At 52.6% G+C, this 19,934-nt stretch overlaps 3 protein-coding genes across 3 annotated transcripts; 2 read left to right on the top strand and 1 right to left on the bottom strand.

Annotated features, from left to right (window-relative positions):
• Positions 1-428: 428 nt before the first annotated feature.
• TGME49_225005 (hypothetical protein) lies at positions 429-2,378 on the bottom strand (the record flags this gene model as incomplete). Its single annotated transcript, XM_018780078.1, has 2 exons — positions 429-585; positions 2,107-2,378. The coding sequence occupies 2 exons, from the start codon at positions 2,376-2,378 to the stop codon at positions 429-431; spliced, it is 429 nt and encodes a 142-aa protein (XP_018635972.1).
• Positions 2,379-2,476: 98 nt separating this feature from the next.
• TGME49_225010 (hypothetical protein) lies at positions 2,477-12,660 on the top strand. Its single transcript, XM_018780079.1, has 8 exons — positions 2,477-4,255; positions 4,846-4,981; positions 5,446-5,755; positions 6,126-6,398; positions 6,980-7,092; positions 8,064-8,179; positions 8,644-8,862; positions 9,334-12,660. The coding sequence occupies exons 1-8, from the start codon at positions 3,666-3,668 to the stop codon at positions 10,139-10,141; spliced, it is 2,565 nt and encodes an 854-aa protein (XP_018635973.1). The 5' UTR covers positions 2,477-3,665; the 3' UTR covers positions 10,142-12,660.
• TGME49_225020 (hypothetical protein) lies at positions 11,468-18,060 on the top strand. The gene is made up of 4 exons (XM_002366135.2): positions 11,468-15,345; positions 15,838-16,037; positions 16,652-16,863; positions 17,286-18,060. Exons 1-4 carry the CDS (start codon positions 13,198-13,200, stop codon positions 17,756-17,758), a joined length of 3,033 nt encoding a protein of 1,010 aa, XP_002366176.2. The 5' UTR covers positions 11,468-13,197; the 3' UTR covers positions 17,759-18,060.
• Positions 18,061-19,934: the final 1,874 nt, after the last annotated feature.

Below are 19,934 nucleotides of genomic sequence, written 5' to 3'. Positions count from 1 at the left end.
CGGGGAGAAGCTCGCGAGCCGTCCGCAAGAGCGAGGAGAGTGCGGCAGATTCGTCTCCTACCAGGACACAGAGACGAGCCGGCAAGACCCAGGCGCGTAGATCGGCAGTGCACAAGCTGCCAGTCTACAGGGGGAAATTTCAGAAGGTGAAGGCGAGGAGAGGGAAATGAGGAAGAAGAGGCCGAGGGGAGAGAACAGATGAACGACGCAGGTTTGCCTTTCGTTTTACCACGCCGAGACGGCTCACAGTGTGGAGAGGTGCGAGTCTCGCTTTCTCGTCGCGTTCACAGGCCAGTGACGATTGTTTCTTTCTTGTCTCGGTTCACACCCTCTCGCCGTGCGTCTGTCTCTTTCGTGATCGCTGCTTGGTTCGGCCTCTCCCTGTCTGCTTTGGTTATGTCTGACGATTTGCTTTTCCTTTCTTCTTCTCACGCTTCACCCGAGAGGCTCCTCCTCGCTCTGAGCCCATCTTCTGTGAGAACGCAGCCGCAGAGACTTCGCGGTCGCGAGCAAAGCCTCTTGCGGATGGAAAGCCATGCCCCTTGGGTTGACGTTCCGTGCGTCAGGACCCAACTGTCGAATCCCCTGAATCCACACACTCACAGACAGAGCCACACAGGGACGCGGTCGGGCGGCGTCGTGGAACACCGTAACTCTCCGTTACGCTGCTGCTTCTCGAACGAGCTGTTGAACCGACCCAGGACGCACAAGAGGCTTCGGCAGTGCATGCCTCCACACGCGAGAGCGGGACAGTAATTAGGAGTCGGAGAGTATAGTGACCCTAGGATTTTTGAGTGCGACTTTGCGGCGACAGCCAGCCAGGTTGTTCGTCGTTGCTGCAGGGTGGATAAGAGGGATGCTGCATGCTAGAACAGCCTTCTTCGTAGTCTCTGTCAGTGTAAGTCGAGAACTGTAGTTTCACATCTGCTGTCTTCCGCCACTTTGTCGCCGAGCGACAGGCTGCCAAAGTGCAGGGGTTCGCGAAACGCAGAAATCCAGTTTCGCACTCGCAAAACTGCGCAAAAGATGCGCTCGCGTAGACCCGTAAAAGGGATGCCACCATTCTCTTCAACCGCTGCTCCAGAACCCAACTCACACAAACCTACGTTCGTATACATCTGTAGAGAAGTATGTGGGGCAATAAATATACACCTATACACATATTTAAATATATGCAACCATATATATATATATATATTTACATATGTGCAAGTGTATATATATATATATATATATATATGTTGCCTCTGTATGTGCGCAAGTGCATGGCAAGGTCAGTGCGCATGCAACGGCCGCGCGCATGCATAGTTGGTTTTCAGAACTCTGATGTAGTCGGGAGACATCTTTCCTCGGCAGCGTCATCTGCCTCTAGGAAGGGAAGTAGAGCCGATATGGAACGAAGAGTGCCGGCCTCTCGACGTCGGTTTCCCTGCCTTCCTTTCTCAACAGATCGATGGCTACGCGGGCTGGTCTGCAGATCTTTGTCGGACTCCGTAAACAGAAAGTAGCCTCCTGTCAACGGCGATAGCCGTCTGTACACCCCTCAACAGTTCCGAGATGGTTTACAAATATGTGGATTTGCTTGTTCGAAAGAAAGCCGACTTGGAGAGTCGTTCTGCAGGTCAATACTGACGGATTTCTCCCCATTTTATTCAAGCACTTTACTTTCTTAAACTGCAGAAGCGCGCAGGGCAATCCGTCCCCCATCGGAGCTCCAGATGATCTCTCCCGCTCTCTTGTCTCGCTCTTCTTCCTCCCTCAAGGAAGGGCGTTTTCTTTCGTGGTGAGCGAGCTCCATTCGCGCCGTGACAGTTCCACTTCAGAGTCTAAAAGAGAAGAGAAACGCAGTCCGTAGCCGACGGAATCCTGATGCTGGAGAACAACTCGGTATGCAGAGAAGGAATGAAAAATGCGCGACAGACAGGCGCCACGACGTCGAAACAGGTAGTACTGGTACCGTCATGTTCTCTTGCCGGTTTTGTACAGAGAAAGTGAGGTCGTTTCTGTGTGCCTATCTGTTTGAGTTCGAAAGCCGTTAGGCTCTACCACAGCAGTTCTCGCTCTCTTTTTTGCATGTGTTTTCAGAAAGAAGAAAAAAGCCTTCACCGGAAGGGGAGAAAAGAGCGCAGACCCGATTCCTCAGGCAGAAGGAAAAAATCGCGGCGCTCTACCTCTCGATGTCGCTTTTTCACGACCGCCTTCTGCTCGTCTCGCCGTCGCTCGATGCGTTCTCTGACTTTAACAGCCTTCTTTTGGTGGATGCACAGGTGTGCTTTCTGCTTGTGTCCGCTCGATTTTCTTTTTTCTTTAAAAGAAGATTTACGCGACGCACTGCTCGCTTCGATGTCTTTTTTCGCATCCTCGTCACCCACCGACATTGCGCAGGTTGTCGGAAGTTCTTTTTCTCCTTTTCTCTGCTTCTCTTTCTTTTCTCTCCTTTGCTCTTCGCAAAGCCGCGCCGATATCTCCCAAAGGAAGGAAGGTGAATGGGATGTGTCTGGCAGGGACATTCGTCGCAAGTCTCCTTTCCTTTCAGCATCGCTCGAACCGCTGAAAGCGCGCGCTCGCCGGATTCTTTTCCTTCCACAGCAAAGTCTCCCTTTTCCTCTTGCAACTCTTCCGTGTGTCTTTCACCCGTTTTTTGCGTTTCTTCGTTTTCTCTTTGCGTTGCTTCCTCGAGTTGTTTCTCCAGAGCGCCACAGACATCCGCCGCCTCTTTTGTTCGCTGTGTGTGCCTTCAACAGAGTCTTTCTTCTTTTCTTCTGCTTTCTCTGCTCTGTCTCCTTTTTGTCCTCCTTTTTTCTCTTTTTTTCTCCTTTTTTGTCTTTTTTTGCATCTTCCATTGCTTGCGCGGCGTTTCAGGGAAACCTCACTGATGTCTCCTGTCTCTCGCGGAAAGAGCCCCATCCTTCTCTTGCGCGCGTGCTTCTTTCTCCTCGCCTCTCTGTCTCTCGTCTGCTTCTTCCTTCGTTTCCTCGCTCTGTCCTCTTCCTGAGGCTAAGCCGGAATCCCTCAGTTTTCTCATTTTCATTTCGCCTTCCGCCGAGTGTCCTCACAAAAACTGGACTGTGCTTGGCCCCCGCGACCTTGGCGGCGTCTCCGACTTTTCTTCTTTCCAAATTTACAGATTTCACCCGCACAAAATTGAGACGCGTTTCGTCGCAGATTCTCGTGTGTCTCGTCTCCGTGCTTCGGCCGTCCGGGCGGTCATTCTTCTCCTTTCTTTTTGACCTTTTCTTTCTTTCAGTGTCCTACTGTTTCACGACCCTCTGTCTCTCCCTCGTTGCGTACCTCTCTTGCGACCTTTTCGCTGTCTTCCTTTTCTTATTCTCTCAGCTTTCCTCTGACTTCTTTCTCTTTCCTTTCCTTCTCGAATGCAACCGCCGAACTCCTTTGCCCAGTCTCCTGCGCGCCGCAGCGAGGCTTTTCTTCTCACCTCCTCTCGCCGCAGATCCCCTAAATTCTCTGGATCTTCAATCTCTCCCTCTTCCTCCTCTCTGCTCTCTCTCTTCTCTCCAGTTCGTTTCCTCTCCTCTCTCAGCTTCTCTCTCCGGACGAGGAGAGCGACCCTTTTCATTTGACGCTCTTCCTCAGGCCTAGCCTGTTCAGATTTCTTTCAGTCAAACGGAAAGAATGTGAGGACTCTTGGAGACCACGCAGAAGAAATGGACACCCTCCCTCCTTCTTCTTCCTCTTCTTCTTCCTCTTCCTCTTCCTCTTCTTCTTCCTCTTCTACTTCGTCGTCTTCCTCCTCTTCTCCTTCCTTCTTGTCTCCTTCTGCTTATCTTCCATCTTCCTCTCACGAAGGCAGCGATCGCCGTCGGCTCGTTCCGTTTGAAACCTGCTCGCTCTCGAGGCCTGTCGCAGGCGACCGGGTGGCTTTCCTCTCGGCAGAGTCACCTCGGAGAGAGGAGACAGGAGACGAAGTGTCTCCTCTGTCTCCTACCCCACAGCCCACACGCCCCAGCTTCGTGCTGGCGGCCTCGCGGCGCCTCGCAGATGCCGCTGCCCGCTTTCCGAGGCTCTTCGCCGGACAGAGCCGCGCCGGTGACGGGAGCGCAGACACTGGAGGAGGAGACAGTGGAGACCGGTCGAGAGAGCGAGCTGCAGGCAGGAGTTCAGGGTACCGGAGTCCGACTGTGGAGGACAGAGTATGCAGTCGAAAACTGACGCAGTGGAGAATGGAGACGACGCTAGTTTTGTATGTCCTAAATGTCCTCCTTCACTCTCTAAACGGAATTTTCTTCGTCCTCAAGTACGTCTCAGTCTGTGGGCTGCAGCAGAGAGAGACAGAAATGATTGCACAGTTTTCTTTTCGAAAACTCACGCCACCCAGTCTTCAGGGAGAGGTGCAGCGATTCTCTTTGCCCTCACCCAGTGCGCTGAGTCCTTGAGTCACGCCTAAATGTAAAGAAATGTGCATTTGACATGCATATGTTTCTAGGCACACGTCCACATAGTTGTCCATCGAAGATATCTATATCAATATATAGATTTAAATATATATAAATATATATAAATATATATAAATATATATAAATAGAGATAGATAGAGATTGGTAGAGATAGATATATGCACATAAATACATGCGTCTACGCATGCGTGTCGATCGATCAAGGTGTATGTCTGTTATTTCTATGTATGTCTGTATACGTGCATAGCCACCAGTGTATCTACCCACAAAACGTTTATATATATATATATATATATTTATATGTTTATGTATATATGAGAGATCTCCATGGAGATGTGTACGTGTCTCCGTGGAGAGGCATGCAGTTTTCGTGAAGTCTGTGTTTTATCCATGGGGAGAAGGAGATGGACATGTTGCTTTTTTTTCTCAGGGGCGAGATGGCGACGGGGGTGGTGATTGTGTTGACGCAGACAACGGCATGGGTCTTTGCGTCTTTGCTTTACGTGATCGATCGAGAGTATCTCAAGGCCTGTTTGGCCCTCTTCGGCCTCGCCATTTTTGTGGAGGTACGCACTTTCAGAGACTCTTTTCCGCGCGTTTTTTCGCAAAGGCCATGCGAGGGAATGCTGAACTTTCCCGTGTTGAGAGGAAACGCTGAGATGCCGCAGAAAGGTCGTGACGAAGCAAGACGAATGTCGACCGAGAGGTCGAACCGGCGAGCTCGGACTCGCACAGTCTTTTTCTCAGGGTCGCTGTCCCGAAGTTTGGGTTCAGGATTTCAGGTGTACATACACCACTCGCCTCTGCGTCTCTTCCTCAGTCGGTACACTGTCCGTTTCGAGGCTTTGCATTCTCTTCCGGTTTCGGCCTGCTTTTGGCCTTCCTAAGAAGGAAACCGTTTCCTCTTCGGGTCAGGTCCCCACTTTCACGTTCGCTCCATCTCTGCGCTCTTCCATCTCTCCGGACTCGGCTTCCTGTCATCTGTCTAAACTGCGCCTTCTTCTCTTCTTGTCTTCTTCGTTCGTCGCAGATCAAGCCGTTGCCTCCGTCTCGTCGCCTTGAGCCTGGGAGAGTCTCTTCTGCCTCGCGCGCCGTCTCCTGGACCTCCCAGGTGTCTCCGGTAGCTGTCTCCGACGCGGACTCGGCGGGGACGAGACGGACTCGGGGCGAGGCGAGGGCGGAGAGTCTCGCGGCAGGAGGAGACAGACGACGAGACGCCTCAGCTTCTCACGTTCACCTTCAGAACATGCAGAACACTTGGGTGGCTCTCACGCAAATTCCTCTCCTCTACGTCTACAGCAATGTCGTTTTGTATGGCAGCGACCAGCGCTTCGTCACTGGTGAGACAAAACGATTCGTGAAACACAGAGAAACTCGAGGTGACACCCTCGCGTTGATGAAGGTACTCAGAAAACGAGACGGGCGCGTTGCCGTCTTACGGACGTCCAGATATCTCGACTCTCAGATGGTTACTTAAGCATGTATACATAAATATATGCTCTTATACATAGATGCATCAATATACATTTACATTCATATATATATATATATATATGTATATATGTGTACATATATGTAATTATAGGATGTGTATGGATCTGCATGCGTGCTTGTCGAAATGCCCCTTGATGTTCGTCTCTACCTCTGGATTTTGAATTTGTGTGTGATTCGGCGTCTGCTTTTTGCGTCTCTTTTCGCGTTTTTTTCCAGGCGACGAGGCCGTTAGCCTCCGCGAGCGCACTGCGATTTTCTCCCCCTCACCAGCTGCGACGCCGTGGCTTCTCGGGACTTTCCTCGGCGACGCACGAGAGAAACCTTACGTTGCGTTGTGCTCCACTGCGCTTCTGCGTCTCTCCGTTCTCCTCTCCTGCGCGACAGTCGCGTGGATCATGGCGGATCGTCTGCTCGCTCACTTGCAGAAAACGCATGCAAGGCGCGACTTCCAGCGAACTGCGGAGGAAAAATCTCTCCAGCTCCTCCTCGGTGAGCCCCCGAAAGTGGACGTCCCAGCTGGAAAGGCTTCGAGCGGGGGAAGAAGACTTCCACTCGCGCGCCCCCGCGAGAGTTCACACATCTGGTGATGGTCTCAGGTCTGAAGGTGGAATGTGCATGCATCCACGTTCGCTGCCGGTTACGCTCTCTACATCTTGCGAAAAAGAAATCCCTCTTGTCGACGTTCTCCGCCTGTGTGTCGTCGCCCCGTCTCCGTTCATGGCGTTGCTGATTGTATGACATCTACACTTCATATGGATGTATATGCACGGCTATGCACGTGCACATATATATATATATATATATATGTATATTTATATATATTTTTATATATTCGTCCGTGAGTATACATATACATTATATATGCAGAGGCGCATTTGGAGGGGCCTGCGTTCGTGTGACGACTCGGAAAATGCATCTGTGAGGCAGAGAGAAGAAGGAACTGCTTTTCTGCAGGAGGAGGCTTTTTTTCGTCCTTCTTCGGGGCGCGACTGACAGTTTGTCTCTCTCTCACCGCGGAACGCTCCCAGAACGCTCGAGAGGAAGCTTGCGTCTTCTGCGATGGCATTCAGGTCTGACTTTCGTCTTCCACCTCGTCGACCTCTTCGTACGAATCTGGACGTGGTGTCTCATCAGCGACGACGCCTACGCCCCCCTCAACTTCATATGCTGCTTCTTTCTGCAGGTAGGCTCCCTGGGCATCTCAAGTCACTTTTCCTCATTTTCTGCCTTCGCTGGAAGGTCTCAAACTCCATCTATTCCACCAAGGATAACCACTGGACTAAAACGAGCACGTTCGCATTTGCATATATATATATATATATTTGTACATGTATATACATGTACATGTACATATAAAATTGCATGCATCTGTATTGTGTATGCACTTCAGTTCTGTGTGCTTGCGGTTGACTGCGTAAGCTCTGTGTTTGTCTTGCGTCAATCGGATTTCGGCGACTTCTGGGCTACAGACGCCGCGGAGTTGAGGAGTTTCAAACAGGTGTGGAGAGGCACAAACAGACAGGCAAGAGGAGGAGAGACATTCTTCTCGCAGATGCATCATCTCCAGACAGACACTCAGATTGCCGAACTTCGGATTGTGGGTGCGACGGAGACAGGCGGAGCTGGCAACGGCCCGAGCACCCTTCCAGCATGCGCGAATCGTCTTTGTGTTTTGGGCTCCATCCCAGAAGAGTCTTTTTTTTGCGATATGCATGCGCGATGTGCGGAGCGTAGATGTACAGACGCCTGTGCAAACGCGTCGACGCGTGGAGAGTTGTGGGTGCACATGCGTGGAGATGCATGCGCAGGCGAAGCGATGAAGATTTTAGGAGAGAGATGCAGGATTCGTTTTTCCCTGTGTGGAGCTGCGCATCTGTTGGGTGTCTCTCCAGCTCCGTTTTCATCGCCGTTTTTGCCCCTGCCTCTTCACCGTGAAGACGCCGTTCTTGTGCTGCTTTGTGTCGGAAAGTTTTGCGACCCAGTAAAATCGTGTCTCTGTATAACTTAACTCGCAGAACTGCAATGGTTTCTCTACTGCACACAGATACGCAGAACGGTGTCTGTGGAGACATGCGGTTCCCCTGTTTCTGTCTCGAACGCGTGTGAACCTGCGTGAGTCGCCGTCCCTGATACATGTTTGTTTTTCCTTTTCAGACGTTGAATTTAGCCTTGTATCTCACCCTGTCTTCATCCTTTCTACACTGTTTCCTCCGGGGACTCCTGTCACTCCTAGTTTCTCCGCTTGACGTTTTTCTTATCCACGCAGAAACGTAAGTTCGTATCAGGGTGCCCCCGAAGCCGAGCCCTCTCCTCTGGCGTCTCTCTGTTCTCTCTCGGTCCTTTCCTTTCGTTGTCTTTGCAATTCTCTCTCTTCGCTCTCTCCTTTCTCTCCTTTCTCTGTTCTGTCTCGGTCCTTTCCTTTCCTTGTCTTCGTTTGTCTCGTCTCCTCTCCCTTGCTGTCTCTCCTTTCGGGGCTGTGTGGTGCCTACGCGAATTCACCCGTTTTTTTCCGTCTCGTTCTCTCTGAGGAGACTCCCAGCATTATCGCACCGTGCGCTTAGGTTTCTCGTTCAGCTTCATGCCCTCTTCTCTTCTAGATGCCCTCTCACTTTCTCCTTCTCCCTTCTAGAGGTCCTCTCTCTTTCTTGCTTCTCCCTCGTTGCCTTGTCTTCTTTGTCTCTCTGTGGACCACAAGTCGTTTGTTTCTTCGCGCGTCTTCTTTGTCAATTTATAGACCGCGTCAAGGCCGCTCTGCAATCTTGATCCTCTTGCTTCGTCTCCTGGATCTTCTTGCGATTTCTCTCTTTGTTGGCTTTCGGACTTCTGCGGATTCTCCTGCTTCCCTGGAGGCTGGAGAGACAGACGCAATCGAGGCGCCGCTCCTTGGCTCTGCCCTCAACGAGCAGGCTTCGCGCGCCACCGCTGCACTCATGGCCAGACTGCATGCGGCGAGGTACGCAGCAGAGAGGCGAAGCGAGTCTCCAGCTCGAGCGAAGCAGTCCTCCCCCTTCTGTCTCAACACTCAGTTTTGAATTTTCTCGACATGTTTCTAGAAAACAATGACAGAGAGAGTGAGAAGTATAGGATGGCGTCCTCGGTTCGACTCGTGTCTGTCGAGCTTTACGAGGAGTTGTACACACCAAAGTGCGAAGTAGAGTGCAGTGAGTAAATACTTTCGCTCCTGACCAGCCATGTGACGCCAAATCTCCTGCGCTCCGTTCTTCCATGAATTTCAACCAGTGGGAGAGAGAAGGAGGCGCGGCGCACGAGTGGAAGAGACGGAGCAAGGGGAGAGGGTCTTGTGTTTTTTCCATGACGCGGTGGGGTGCTTGCGGGCGTTTCGAAGGTGACGCTTGCATCTCTGCCGTAACAGGCCTTTTGTTGTTTGTTTCCTCTTTTCCCTTGCCTGCTTGTATCCTCTCAGTCGCTTCTGCCTCTTCCTCGTCTCGGTGCTCTTCTGTCTCTTGGTGGCAATCATTGCCATCAAGCGACACAGAGACGCGGTCGAAGCCGCGACTCTTGGATATCTCGGTCCCGCGTCTCGCCTCTCTCGACGGACGCAGCCCAATACTTCTCGATCAGCTGCTCCTCCTTCCTTCTCTTCTTTCCCCGCCTCCTCTTCACCTCGTGCGCCTTCACCCTCTGTTTCCTCTTCCTCATCATCTTTTCTCTCTTCCTCTTCTTCCTCCTCTTCTTCCTCTTCTTCATCGTCTTTTGAGGACCATGAACGCTGTGCAACTTTCGAGTCTCGGTTTGTTGTGGGAGAGTTAAGGAGAGGAGAGAAGCGCGAAGATGGCCAAGGAGGGGAAGCCGAGACAGAAAGGCGAGGAGGAAAGAAGGGAGGACAACCGGAGCGGAGGAAGGCGCTCTGGCGGCGAGAGGAACGTTCAACGGAGGGCGCGCTCGCATCTGTGCGGCTTCTACACGGAGAAGACGAAGAAGAGGACGACGAGAATGGCGATGACACAAGCGAAGGACGGGGGGTCTGTGGTGAAGAGAGAGCGCGCGGACAAGACCGAGAAGACGAACATCAAAGACGACGCGACAGTCAGTTCTGTGTCACGGAGAGGGAGAAAGGATGGCGAGCGAGGATATTTCGAGAAAATAGGGAAGAGAGCTTGTTCGAGAGGACGTTGCAAAGGGAGAAGGAAAGAAAGATGGAGAGTCGGTCTTGCGGAGATCGGGAGTTCCTATTGCCTTCTGTATCGCCCTTCCGAAGCTGTGCTTTTTGATTGGGGAGACACACAGGGGCACAAAGGAAGCACAGGGAGCTTCGCAAGTCTTCACACGAAACTTTGTAGACCGACTGTGCGAGAAGCATGTCTTGGGGAGTGTATGTAGCGGCTGAATGCCAAGCATGTGAGTTTCAGGTCTCATGAAACCTAAGTGGGAGAAGCAGGTTTTGTACGTGCATGCACCCGCGAAACATCGAAGTCGAAAGACAGAGGGCCAGTGCGACGGAACTCGACAAGTCCAGCAGCCACGAGGGAGGCCAGTGGATCCTTGTGTGTGCATGAGGCGCGACCTTGCTAGGGAAGGTTTCAAAGCGGCTAAACCGCGAGAAAGAAACGCGCGCTTGCGGGGACTTCATGGAGATTTTCGGATTTTTCGAAGAACCTGTTTGAGTGTCTGTTCCCGGGAGTATCCAAACGAGACAGTTGCCTTCCAAAGTTTGTCCACTTCTCTCGACAGGTCGTTTGCATGTTTTCCGCGCAGACAGCCCTTCAGTCAACAAATATATGTATATGTATACATGCATATATGTAGAAGTATATAATCTGCACACAGCATGCATGCTTCACAGGTGAACTACATGTGCGTAAGGAGTTTTTCACAAGGTCGGAACCGGTCGTTTTTTCGAGTAGGTGTGTGCCTCTACACGATCCTTTTGGTGCATATGTGTGACGCTGCGCGTGCGACTCGGGTGAAATTGAGAAGCGACACACGAGGGAAATGGATGTTTACGCCACTACAGTAATGCAGCGTTTCGACTTGCTCCGTGTTCGTTTCGAATGAACTGGGAGTTTGAGAGAATTTCGCCTCTCTTTGATGCACACATCGTACGGACACCGTGTTGCACAAGAGGCGTTCTGTGGGTGCCGCAACCAGAGCTGCGTCGCCCGGGACGACTCACGCACCTGTCACAGCCTCTGCATGCGCTCGCCTTCCAACGGAGTGATGCAGATGCAGTTGCCACAGAAACTCAGTCGATTGGACGGGGGCGTTTATTGTGCTCCAGGATGGAAAACACACCGGTGAGCAACACGGCCGTCGCACAGAGATCAAGCTACCGCAGAGCATCCTTCGGGGTGCTTGCTACCTGTACCCGCTGAGCAACAGAACTCGGTTTTTCCATTCGGCAACATTCAAAAGGGCTGCGACGCTGGAAAATTCCTAGGAACAGCACATCGTGGCACTCGAAGCTGCAGGCACTGTGACGTTTTCGGCGAAGCATGCTCCATTTCGTCAGACAGCGAAGATGGAACGCGGCTTGTTTCCAGGAAGGTTTATTTTTCTACGGCTGTTTCGCGCTGCAAGACTCAACAGTGCGTCTCACACGAGTAACGAACGCAGATATGACACGGCAGCTGAGCAGAGTTGTCACCTCTGTTTCTGATGTCACACGAATGAGACGGGTGTGTGTTTTGGTGTACAGCAAGCTCGATACATGTGTGTAGTCCATCGAAAAACTGATATGGTCTGGGATTAGCGGGCAACCTCTGTTCCCCCAACTTGGGGTCCGTTTCGCCGACACCCTTCCTGGGTTTCAACAAGAGACCTGAGGCCCTCTGTGGTGGTTGGGTTGACTTGCGGTCTTGCTTTGCGCGTTACACGCTGCGCCCGTGTTTCTGGCTGATGGTATCGAGACAGTGCCTTATACTATGAAGGAAAGTGTGTTTATTTCGCAGTACAATTTTCGTGAAGTCCGCTGCTCGCGTAGTGCTCGAGTACTCAGGTAGCTCAGGACTTGGCAGCTGCGCAAAAGGACATCCGAAACCCCGAGAAAGCGCCGTTTTTCGCACCTCGAAATGAGGCTGCGTGTCTGCCCTTTGGCTTCCCTAGCACAGCCAGCCAGCCTTGTGTCCGGCGCTCTTCAGCTGCGGAGACGAAGAACAGGCTTCGACTCGGCTTGCGAACCAACGAAAAACTAGGAATAGTCGCATACGGCGTCAAAAATGCAACACCGGAAACGGCACTCTGCGCACGACGCTTTGGAACGTCTGGCTCGGGTTTCTGGCTGGCTGTATAATAAGAGACCGCGTGTGGCGCGAGGAATTTTATTCACGAGGAAACGTAGGAAAGTCTCGCTTCCTCATTTGCGCTGTTTTACGCCACCATTCATCCTGTGAGGCAGAACGGGACATTTTGCTCCCGAAAAGGTCAACGCCTCTTGACGGAAAAGGGATTTTTGTGTCTCGCTTCCTGTGGCATTGCTGGCTTGTGGCTGCATCTCGGGCATTCTGCCCGCTGTGGGTGGACGGGCAATCCCCGTGCTGCGCGCTTTGTCTTGCACGGAACACAGCTTTGAGAGACTTTTCGCCGAGAAATCAAGACGTCCGCGGTTGTCTTTCTCGGAGGACGGAGCCCTCACTGCACAGGACGTCTCTCGATCGCAGATGTCTCCCTCTTCTTCACTGTGAACTTTCGAGGAATCTCCGCGTTCATGCGACGTCATGCACATACATCTTGCTGCACGGCTCACTACAGAGGCCTCTCCGGGTCGGTACGCGTGGACCGCGTCGTTTTTCCCTGCTCATCTGCAAAGCATTTCTGCTCGAACTGGAAATTGAGTTCGCAAGGGAAGCTTGGTTTTTTCTTGTTTGTCGAGCGAAAACATTGGCTGCTTCCGCTGAAGGATTCGCAGCCGGCATCTCTTCGGCCGACGTCGAACGGGGGTGAATCTGCTCGCCCTTGGCGGCAAGCATGTAGTGAGAGATGCATCTTCAAACACATCCTGGTTCAATTTCATCTTTTTTCAGGGTGTCAGACGCCTTTTCCTCTGCGATTCACGTAGCATGCGCAAGATGTGCAAGGAGTGCGCGGCGCAGAAAAGCGACTTCCGGCTCTAGCCAGGGAGGGGGACTCACGCATTAAAGCTGTTTGTTGAGTCCGAGCTGCCGCACACACTTGGTTTTATCTCTAGTAAATGTCACACTTCGAGGTTTGAAACGCGTGCCGACCTCTGGAACTCGATTCTGTGTAGCCTCAACCCTCGAGGCTCTTCTCTGCTCTGTGTGTTCCCTCCCTTTCTTCAATCTCTTAACCGTCCCCAGCACATCGCTTTCAAATGGCGACACAACTAGGGAGATCTGCTCCACTCTCAGAGTGTGAGTTTCTTGTCGCTTCCGGTCGTGCACGCGCACCGGGTGACCCTTCTCGGCGAAGCGTTTCTCAGCCTTCCCGCAGAAACGGGAGTTTTCGCGAAGGATTGGGTCCGCGAAGCCACGACAGAGAACTGGTTGGACACCCAGATATCGACAAATTTCGGTCGACAGCTGGTCCGCAGACTTCCCGCGCTCGAAGTGCGCGAGCGGCTCAGCCCGAGACACTTCCGCGCTTTTACCGGCCGAGTTCGAGGATGGCGGCCGCCAAGAACGAGACCTCTCGCGAGCTGCGGGGAAAGCCCCCGAGACCGACTTCCACCCTGAAGTACGTGGGATGCCCGCCGACGGAGCCTCGACTCCGGCCCAAGCGAACTTCAACTGGACTGGAAGAACGCATGCTGAAGAGCGGCGGGTACGGCGTCCGCATTCACTGGGACGAGTACGCCGGCTATCACGTCCACGCGTCTGCTCCGGAAGTGGACCTGATGCATGCGGACCAAGTGCTCATGGTCCGCGATTCTCCGACACACTCCCGGGAGTCCGACAAGGACGCAGCGGGCTCTCCTCCCGGTGGTCTTTCCGCCAGCCTTTCTCCGGGCAGAAAAGCCACTAAGAAGGCGGGGCCGGTTCACTGCGGCGTTTCCCGACAGTGTATCCCAGTGTACCAGTTCGCGCCGACGCTGTGTGAGAAGTCGAGAGAAATCATCGATGTTTACCGGAAAGAACGTGTGGCGCATCTCTGGAAGAAGGTGGACGCCCGCCGCGAAGGCGTCGTCGACTTGTTCCAGCTCGCTTCGCGAGCGCCCAGTCGCAAAACGTCCAAACTCCGCAGCTCTGGGATGGACGCGAAGTCTCCAGACGACACTGTCTTGTCTAGCGTCGAAGAGCGTTTCGTTCAGGCGTGCGTCATGCAGTTCGTTCAAATCGCTGTGAGTCGCACAAGCGCACAACTCGTGAAGGACGGCGCGACTCTTGGGCCGCACTTCGACGACTCGCTCCGCTTCACAACGGCAGGAGCGCAGGGAAGCGAAAATCCACCGGTCGTCGTGCCGACGGAACAGGCTGTGTTCCCGCATCCGCATGCACGGGATCCGATGCGCGAAGGACTGCAGCCTGACGCAGAGGCCGAAGGTGCGAAGATCGAACGCGAAAACGCAACTGCGATTCAAGCGGCGAAACGCCTCGCGCGCCAACACAACCAGGTGATCATGCTGAACGTCGACGCGAACTTGGGGGCTGACGCGTCCGCGACCCCTGCGCTGTTTGTCCCGCGAAAAAAATTCGAGAGCGTCGCCCTCGAGGCTCTCGCGCACGAGTTCGGAAATCCCGACATCGACGTATTTCGCGACCGCGTCATGTGCGAGTGCCGGAAACTCGTGGAGAAAGTGAACCCCGAGGAAGCGCAGCGGTTCTTCAAGCCGTACATTCTCGAGTATTCGCGGAAACTGGATGCGCGCCGGCGAAGAGCCAAGGCGCAGGAGAGAGAGGAAAGCGGACGCCGAGCCGCGAGCTTGTCAGCAGACGGCTATGGGCCGCAAGGCAAATTCCCGACCGTCGGGCTGAGGCGAGTGGAGAATCGCTTCGACGAACAGATTGAACACTACTTGCGAAAGAAGCAGCAGCTGCACCACTTGAAGGAGGCGTTGGACGAAATGCGAGAGGGTCAGTTCTGCACCTTCCATCCTGCCGTCAATCCGTACCCCAAGTACCTCAAGCAAGCCTTCCGTCTGCGGAGAAGCCCAGACGACCCACTCGTGATTCTCGAACGCTTCTGCGAGCAGTACACCGAGGACAGAGAGTACCCGCGTCTGGTCGAAGCCATTCGCGAGTGCACCTTCCAGCCCAACATCCACAAATTCGTTGCGAAGGAGAAGCAACTCCAGGCGACAGGCGTCGAGGTCTCTCAGGAAAAGGAGAAAGGGATCACTGTTCCCGGGAAAAGGATTAAGGAGGCTCACAAACAGACCACGGAGGACAAGCCGGCCGCGATGGAGAGCCGCGTAGATCACCTCTTCCAGTCCATTGAACGACCATTCGATCACATCTTCGCCGCCGATATCAACCAGTGGCTCGAGACCGACGCCAACCTCTACTCTTCACAGGAAGACGGCGTACGCAAGCAACCAAGGCTGGAGAAAGCGAAAACCGACAAACATGAGCGAATATGTATACAGCTATCCTAGTCCAATGTGCATAAGCTTATCTGTACGGGTGCTTTTGTCTGGATTGGCCGTGTGCATCGCTGGGTCGGGTGAAAAATGCAGGGACTCGGACATAGGGCAGCAGTTGTGTGGCACAATCGGAAAACGCTCTCCTTGCGAGAAGGAGCCTTCTCCCTGGGGACAGTTTCAAAAGGGCGTGGACTCTGGGGAAGCTTTTCAGAGATCTGCAGGGCATCTCGAATGCTGGACTTCCAGCTGGTCCCCGTGCGCGAGCATGCGTACATGTGTATGTGGAGATTTAGGTGGGTTTGTGTTGGTTGGCGTAGGGATTCGAATCCTTGGGGAGACGGCGAGAGGACGTCGAACCCTGTCGTGTCTGGACTGGCCGATAATCCCTGGCGTGTCTTGCTTTCTCTTGCGTTTTGCCGGTCGTCTGCTCAGGCTGAGAAACGCAAGAAGCAACGCTGGAAACGGTGGGAAGTCGAGGGACGGGCGCCCCAGTACCGCGGCGCACTGAAGGACCGAAGCCAGCGCGCCTTGCTTACTCAAGACGGTGGAGAGGTCGTCGTTCAACTTGTAGAAGAGACGGAAGAGAGAGCGCCGGTGGTTCTTCCGAGACACCGAACAACGCCGTACAATGAGTGCGTAGAAGCCTGGGGAAATGGATTTTCCCCGAACGTTTTTCGTCTTTGGGGGAGGCTCTCGTTCACCACAAACAGATGTTCCCGCTCTGCGTGCAAAGTGCGAACCAGCCTGATCTCCGGGCCCAACAGATTTTTTTTCTCACCCTCTATTCAGAGGGTCGGCTGACTCACTTTGCACATCTACATAGTTCGCTTTGTCGGGGCCCCCGCTCGGGACGTAGTCTTTCTGCTTGCCCGCGAAAAAAAGAGTGACAGGTGTCGCTTGAAATTTCGTTTTGCAGACAGATAGACGCGTCAACAAGCCAGGAGGCTGCACACAAAAGAAGAGCCCTAACCGTCCGTTCGTTTTCTGCTTGAACCTGCCGAGTTGCGGGACGCGATCCGAAAACAGAGGGAGAACCTTTTCATCTCTACACAAGATGATGGGGGACTCCGGGGTACACGCTTATGCATCCACATTCATAAAGAGCGATGCATTTACCCCGATGGCCGTTTGCATCCATAATCGTGTGAATTTGTAGGTTGGAACTGTTTTTCGCGGATAGACTACCCCAGATGTTTCTTTTGCCCGTCCATCTCAAGCCTGTTTTGTGTGTCGTTTCCTGTCTCAGCTGGGTCAATGGTCTTCGAGGCGGATATCTGCCGAACGTGATGGATTTCCAAAAGGGTCCAACGGAGAAAGGAGACCGGAAGAAGGCGGAGCGATTCAACATGCGCGACTGGAGTCGTCACATTCGCTTGAGTGAACGCGAAGTCGAGACCCGCATCATTCCAAATGAAGAGATCATCGACGCGGTGTGTGAGTCAGAGCTACCCTCTGCAGGTAAGAGCGAGTCGATTTCAGGAATATATATATATATATATATATGTATATTGGTGTGTGACATCAAGTGATTCTGTTCTGATTTGAGTTGGATTCGTTAGCTTTCCATTTCCCTCCGCTGTTTTTTGGGTGTTGTTTTCCGGTGTGTTCATTCTTTTTAAAACATGCCGTATATGCCTCGTCCCATATGCTCCACAGAAGTCGCCTTGACCCTTGTTCTCGGGAGTATCTCCTGCGAGTTGAACTATTGGTTTTTTACATCGTGGTGGTCTTTCTTGCTCGGGCCTGAGTGTTTCCGCGACGCTTCACCGTCGCGTATTCTGCGCGGTATCTCTACTGTGACACCTTTCCGAGTTGTCAAGTGTGGAGCGCGAGTTTCGGGATTTTTCTCCCGCCTTTTTTACTGTGCATGCACTTTGCAGCTCCACCACCCCCGACGATCTGGGTCAGACGCCGTCGGTGGGAACCGGCGCCGGAGCGCGGCCCAGATGCTCCGACATTCACCGAGGCACACTTCCACACAGGCAGCGATAGACAAACAGATCGACTTTTGCCTGCTGGAAAGCCTGCTGCACTTACTCAGCAACAGGCTAAAGAGTACAAGAACCGGTTCGCGTCTTCGGTGGACCCCACCACGTTTGTGGTGCCGACTCCACTGAAACTGGATCGCCTGCGGCAACAGTATCGACTCTACATGCAGCTGAGAAACGGCATCGAGACCGGTGAGATCCGGACGCCCCCCAAGGTTGTCACTCTTCGCCGGGATGTGTTGACGGACCTTGAAAAAGAAGTCAAACGCGAACCGCCGACTCTGGTGCTCGCAGAAACGCGAGACGCTTTCGCCTCCGACACCGTGGAAACCGACAACTCTGTTGACGGCTACGTTTGCGAATGACGGAAGAAAACGACGGGTGCTCACCACGAGGTGTGGATTCAGACCGGATGGCGGTTGTACGTGGTGGACAAATTGTCAGGTGGACGCCGCTGGAGTAAAACTGTCTTTTCAGAAGCGGCAAGGGTGAGTTGGAGGGGGTTGGTGAATTTGTGTGTTCTATCGAGACGCATGCGACAAAGCGCAGGTGTGTCGGAATCTGGAGGGGACCGTGTCTTGCGGAACCCCCTCGGTTTACGCGCGAAAAACAGATGGAAGAACGTGTCGGGAATCAACTCTACACAGTGAAAGTAAAAGACTGAGCATTTAGAGTCGTCCACATTCACAAAAGGTACTCTCTAGAAATACATTCATACTTTCTGCCTAGATTTTGCGGTCACGGGTGCCGCAACCCAGACGCGAGTAAGCTGAAAAGTTACGGAACTAAGTGCACTCGCCAAGCGGTATACACTTCCACTGCAGGGGAGCAGTAATTCTGCAGGATACTTTATAAGATTCTTCTGGGTGGGGTGTACTATGGACTGAAGGGCGGGTTTAGATCTTGAAGATCTTTGTCTATCGGATCCACTGAGTTACACTCTCCTTGTTCCAGAAAGCTAATTGTGATCTACTGTTCCAGAGAGTTAGGAATCTCTGCAGCATGTTGCTACACAGCGTTATGCGAAGAAAAACGCAACTCAGGCATTTGTGCAGTTCGCACGCTTTTTTTGTCGTGTTCGCCGATTAGACGAGAACATGAAACTTGACATGTGACATTGAAACCTACCGACGGTTTCTCTTGAGAAAAATTGTAAGAACGGATCTCCCGCGAGAAAACAGCACAAGGTGGATACTTCGGTGTGAACCGAGCTAGGGAATCGAGCACGAAGAAGCAAATGTACCCGCATGGGGAGTGAACGCTGTCTTTCGATCTGAGATCACCAAGGAACCTTGGACTCTGGTGTGCGTCCGGTCCAATGAAACTATGTCTGCCTGTTTGAGGAAGCACTCCCACAGCGTCCAGAGTGTCGTGCGATCCTTCTGTCTGATCGTACAGAGGGAACCGTTTCATGCGTGGTACGCTTTCCGGCATCCGAGAGACCATTTAATTTCAGTCACACGTTCACGACACTGACCCTCAGACTGTGACTTACACCAAACAACGGCTACCGTTATTCACAAGTGTTTGGGCGAGTCCCTGCGGTACAAGAGCCCAACAACATCCCAACAACGGAAAACGAACAAAACTGTGGTTTTCATGCGTGGAAAACAAAGTGTCACCTCTGTTCCTCGCATAAAACTTCCCCAGACAACAGCCACGCGCAGAGATCCCTTTCAGGTGTTTCTGTCTGTTAGGGCAGTTTCTGTGTCCCGAAAGTCGTGGCAAATCAGCTTCACCTTCGCCGACCATCGACTTGTAGCAACAAGGAATGAGGTGGCAGACGAGTTCCCCAAATGAGCGAAGAAAATATCGCCGGAGCAAAGTCGCATTCGGCTAGCAACTTGCAAAAGAAATTTCAACGTAATACCCAGACGCTATGTTCTGACGCTTGGCCCACACAGTTGTGTCCAACACACAGGCAGGGTTTCCAACGTGGGTGAACATCCTGATGATCCCGTGATCTCGACGTTCCTTCCCCAAACGGATCCAAAACCACACTGGCGCACTGTAGTTACCCGCATACGTAACCAGATATATATATATATATAGAGAGAGAGAGAGAGAGACTACTTGTGTGTAATGTACGTATTGGTATAGGCGTGTTCGTGAATGTAGGACGGATTTTAGGCAGAATTGAGTGTGACAGAGGTTCGTAGGGGCAAAGGAGGCAAGAATGGAGAGAGAGGCAAGAGAGTACAGTTGATGCTGGAGACGAGAAGACAAGCGTTTTTCGACAATCTCTGAGGAGTCTTCACGTCCTGGCGAAGCTACAGCGTGGAGAGCTGGAACAGCTGGAAGCACCTGCTAGCTGGGAAGCAGAAAGGAGAGAATCTAAACAAGGACGGGGACCTGCAGTGACAGGGCGACAGGATGAGTGTATTGGAGAGGGAGCTCGGTCCGGTTTTAGATACGTGGCCATGTTTTCAGGGAGCAGAAATGAGCAGTCTGAAGGCAACCACATACACGCGAAGATCCGGGAGAAAAAGCAACAAACGAGGTGTATGATTTCACAACAGAGAGGAGTTTGGATAACCAGTG

The sequence above is a fragment of the Toxoplasma gondii genome, chromosome X (assembly GCF_000006565.2).
Source record: "Toxoplasma gondii ME49 chromosome X, whole genome shotgun sequence".
NCBI lineage: Eukaryota > Apicomplexa > Conoidasida > Eucoccidiorida > Sarcocystidae > Toxoplasma > Toxoplasma gondii.
This window is presented reverse-complemented; position numbering and strand designations above follow the sequence as displayed.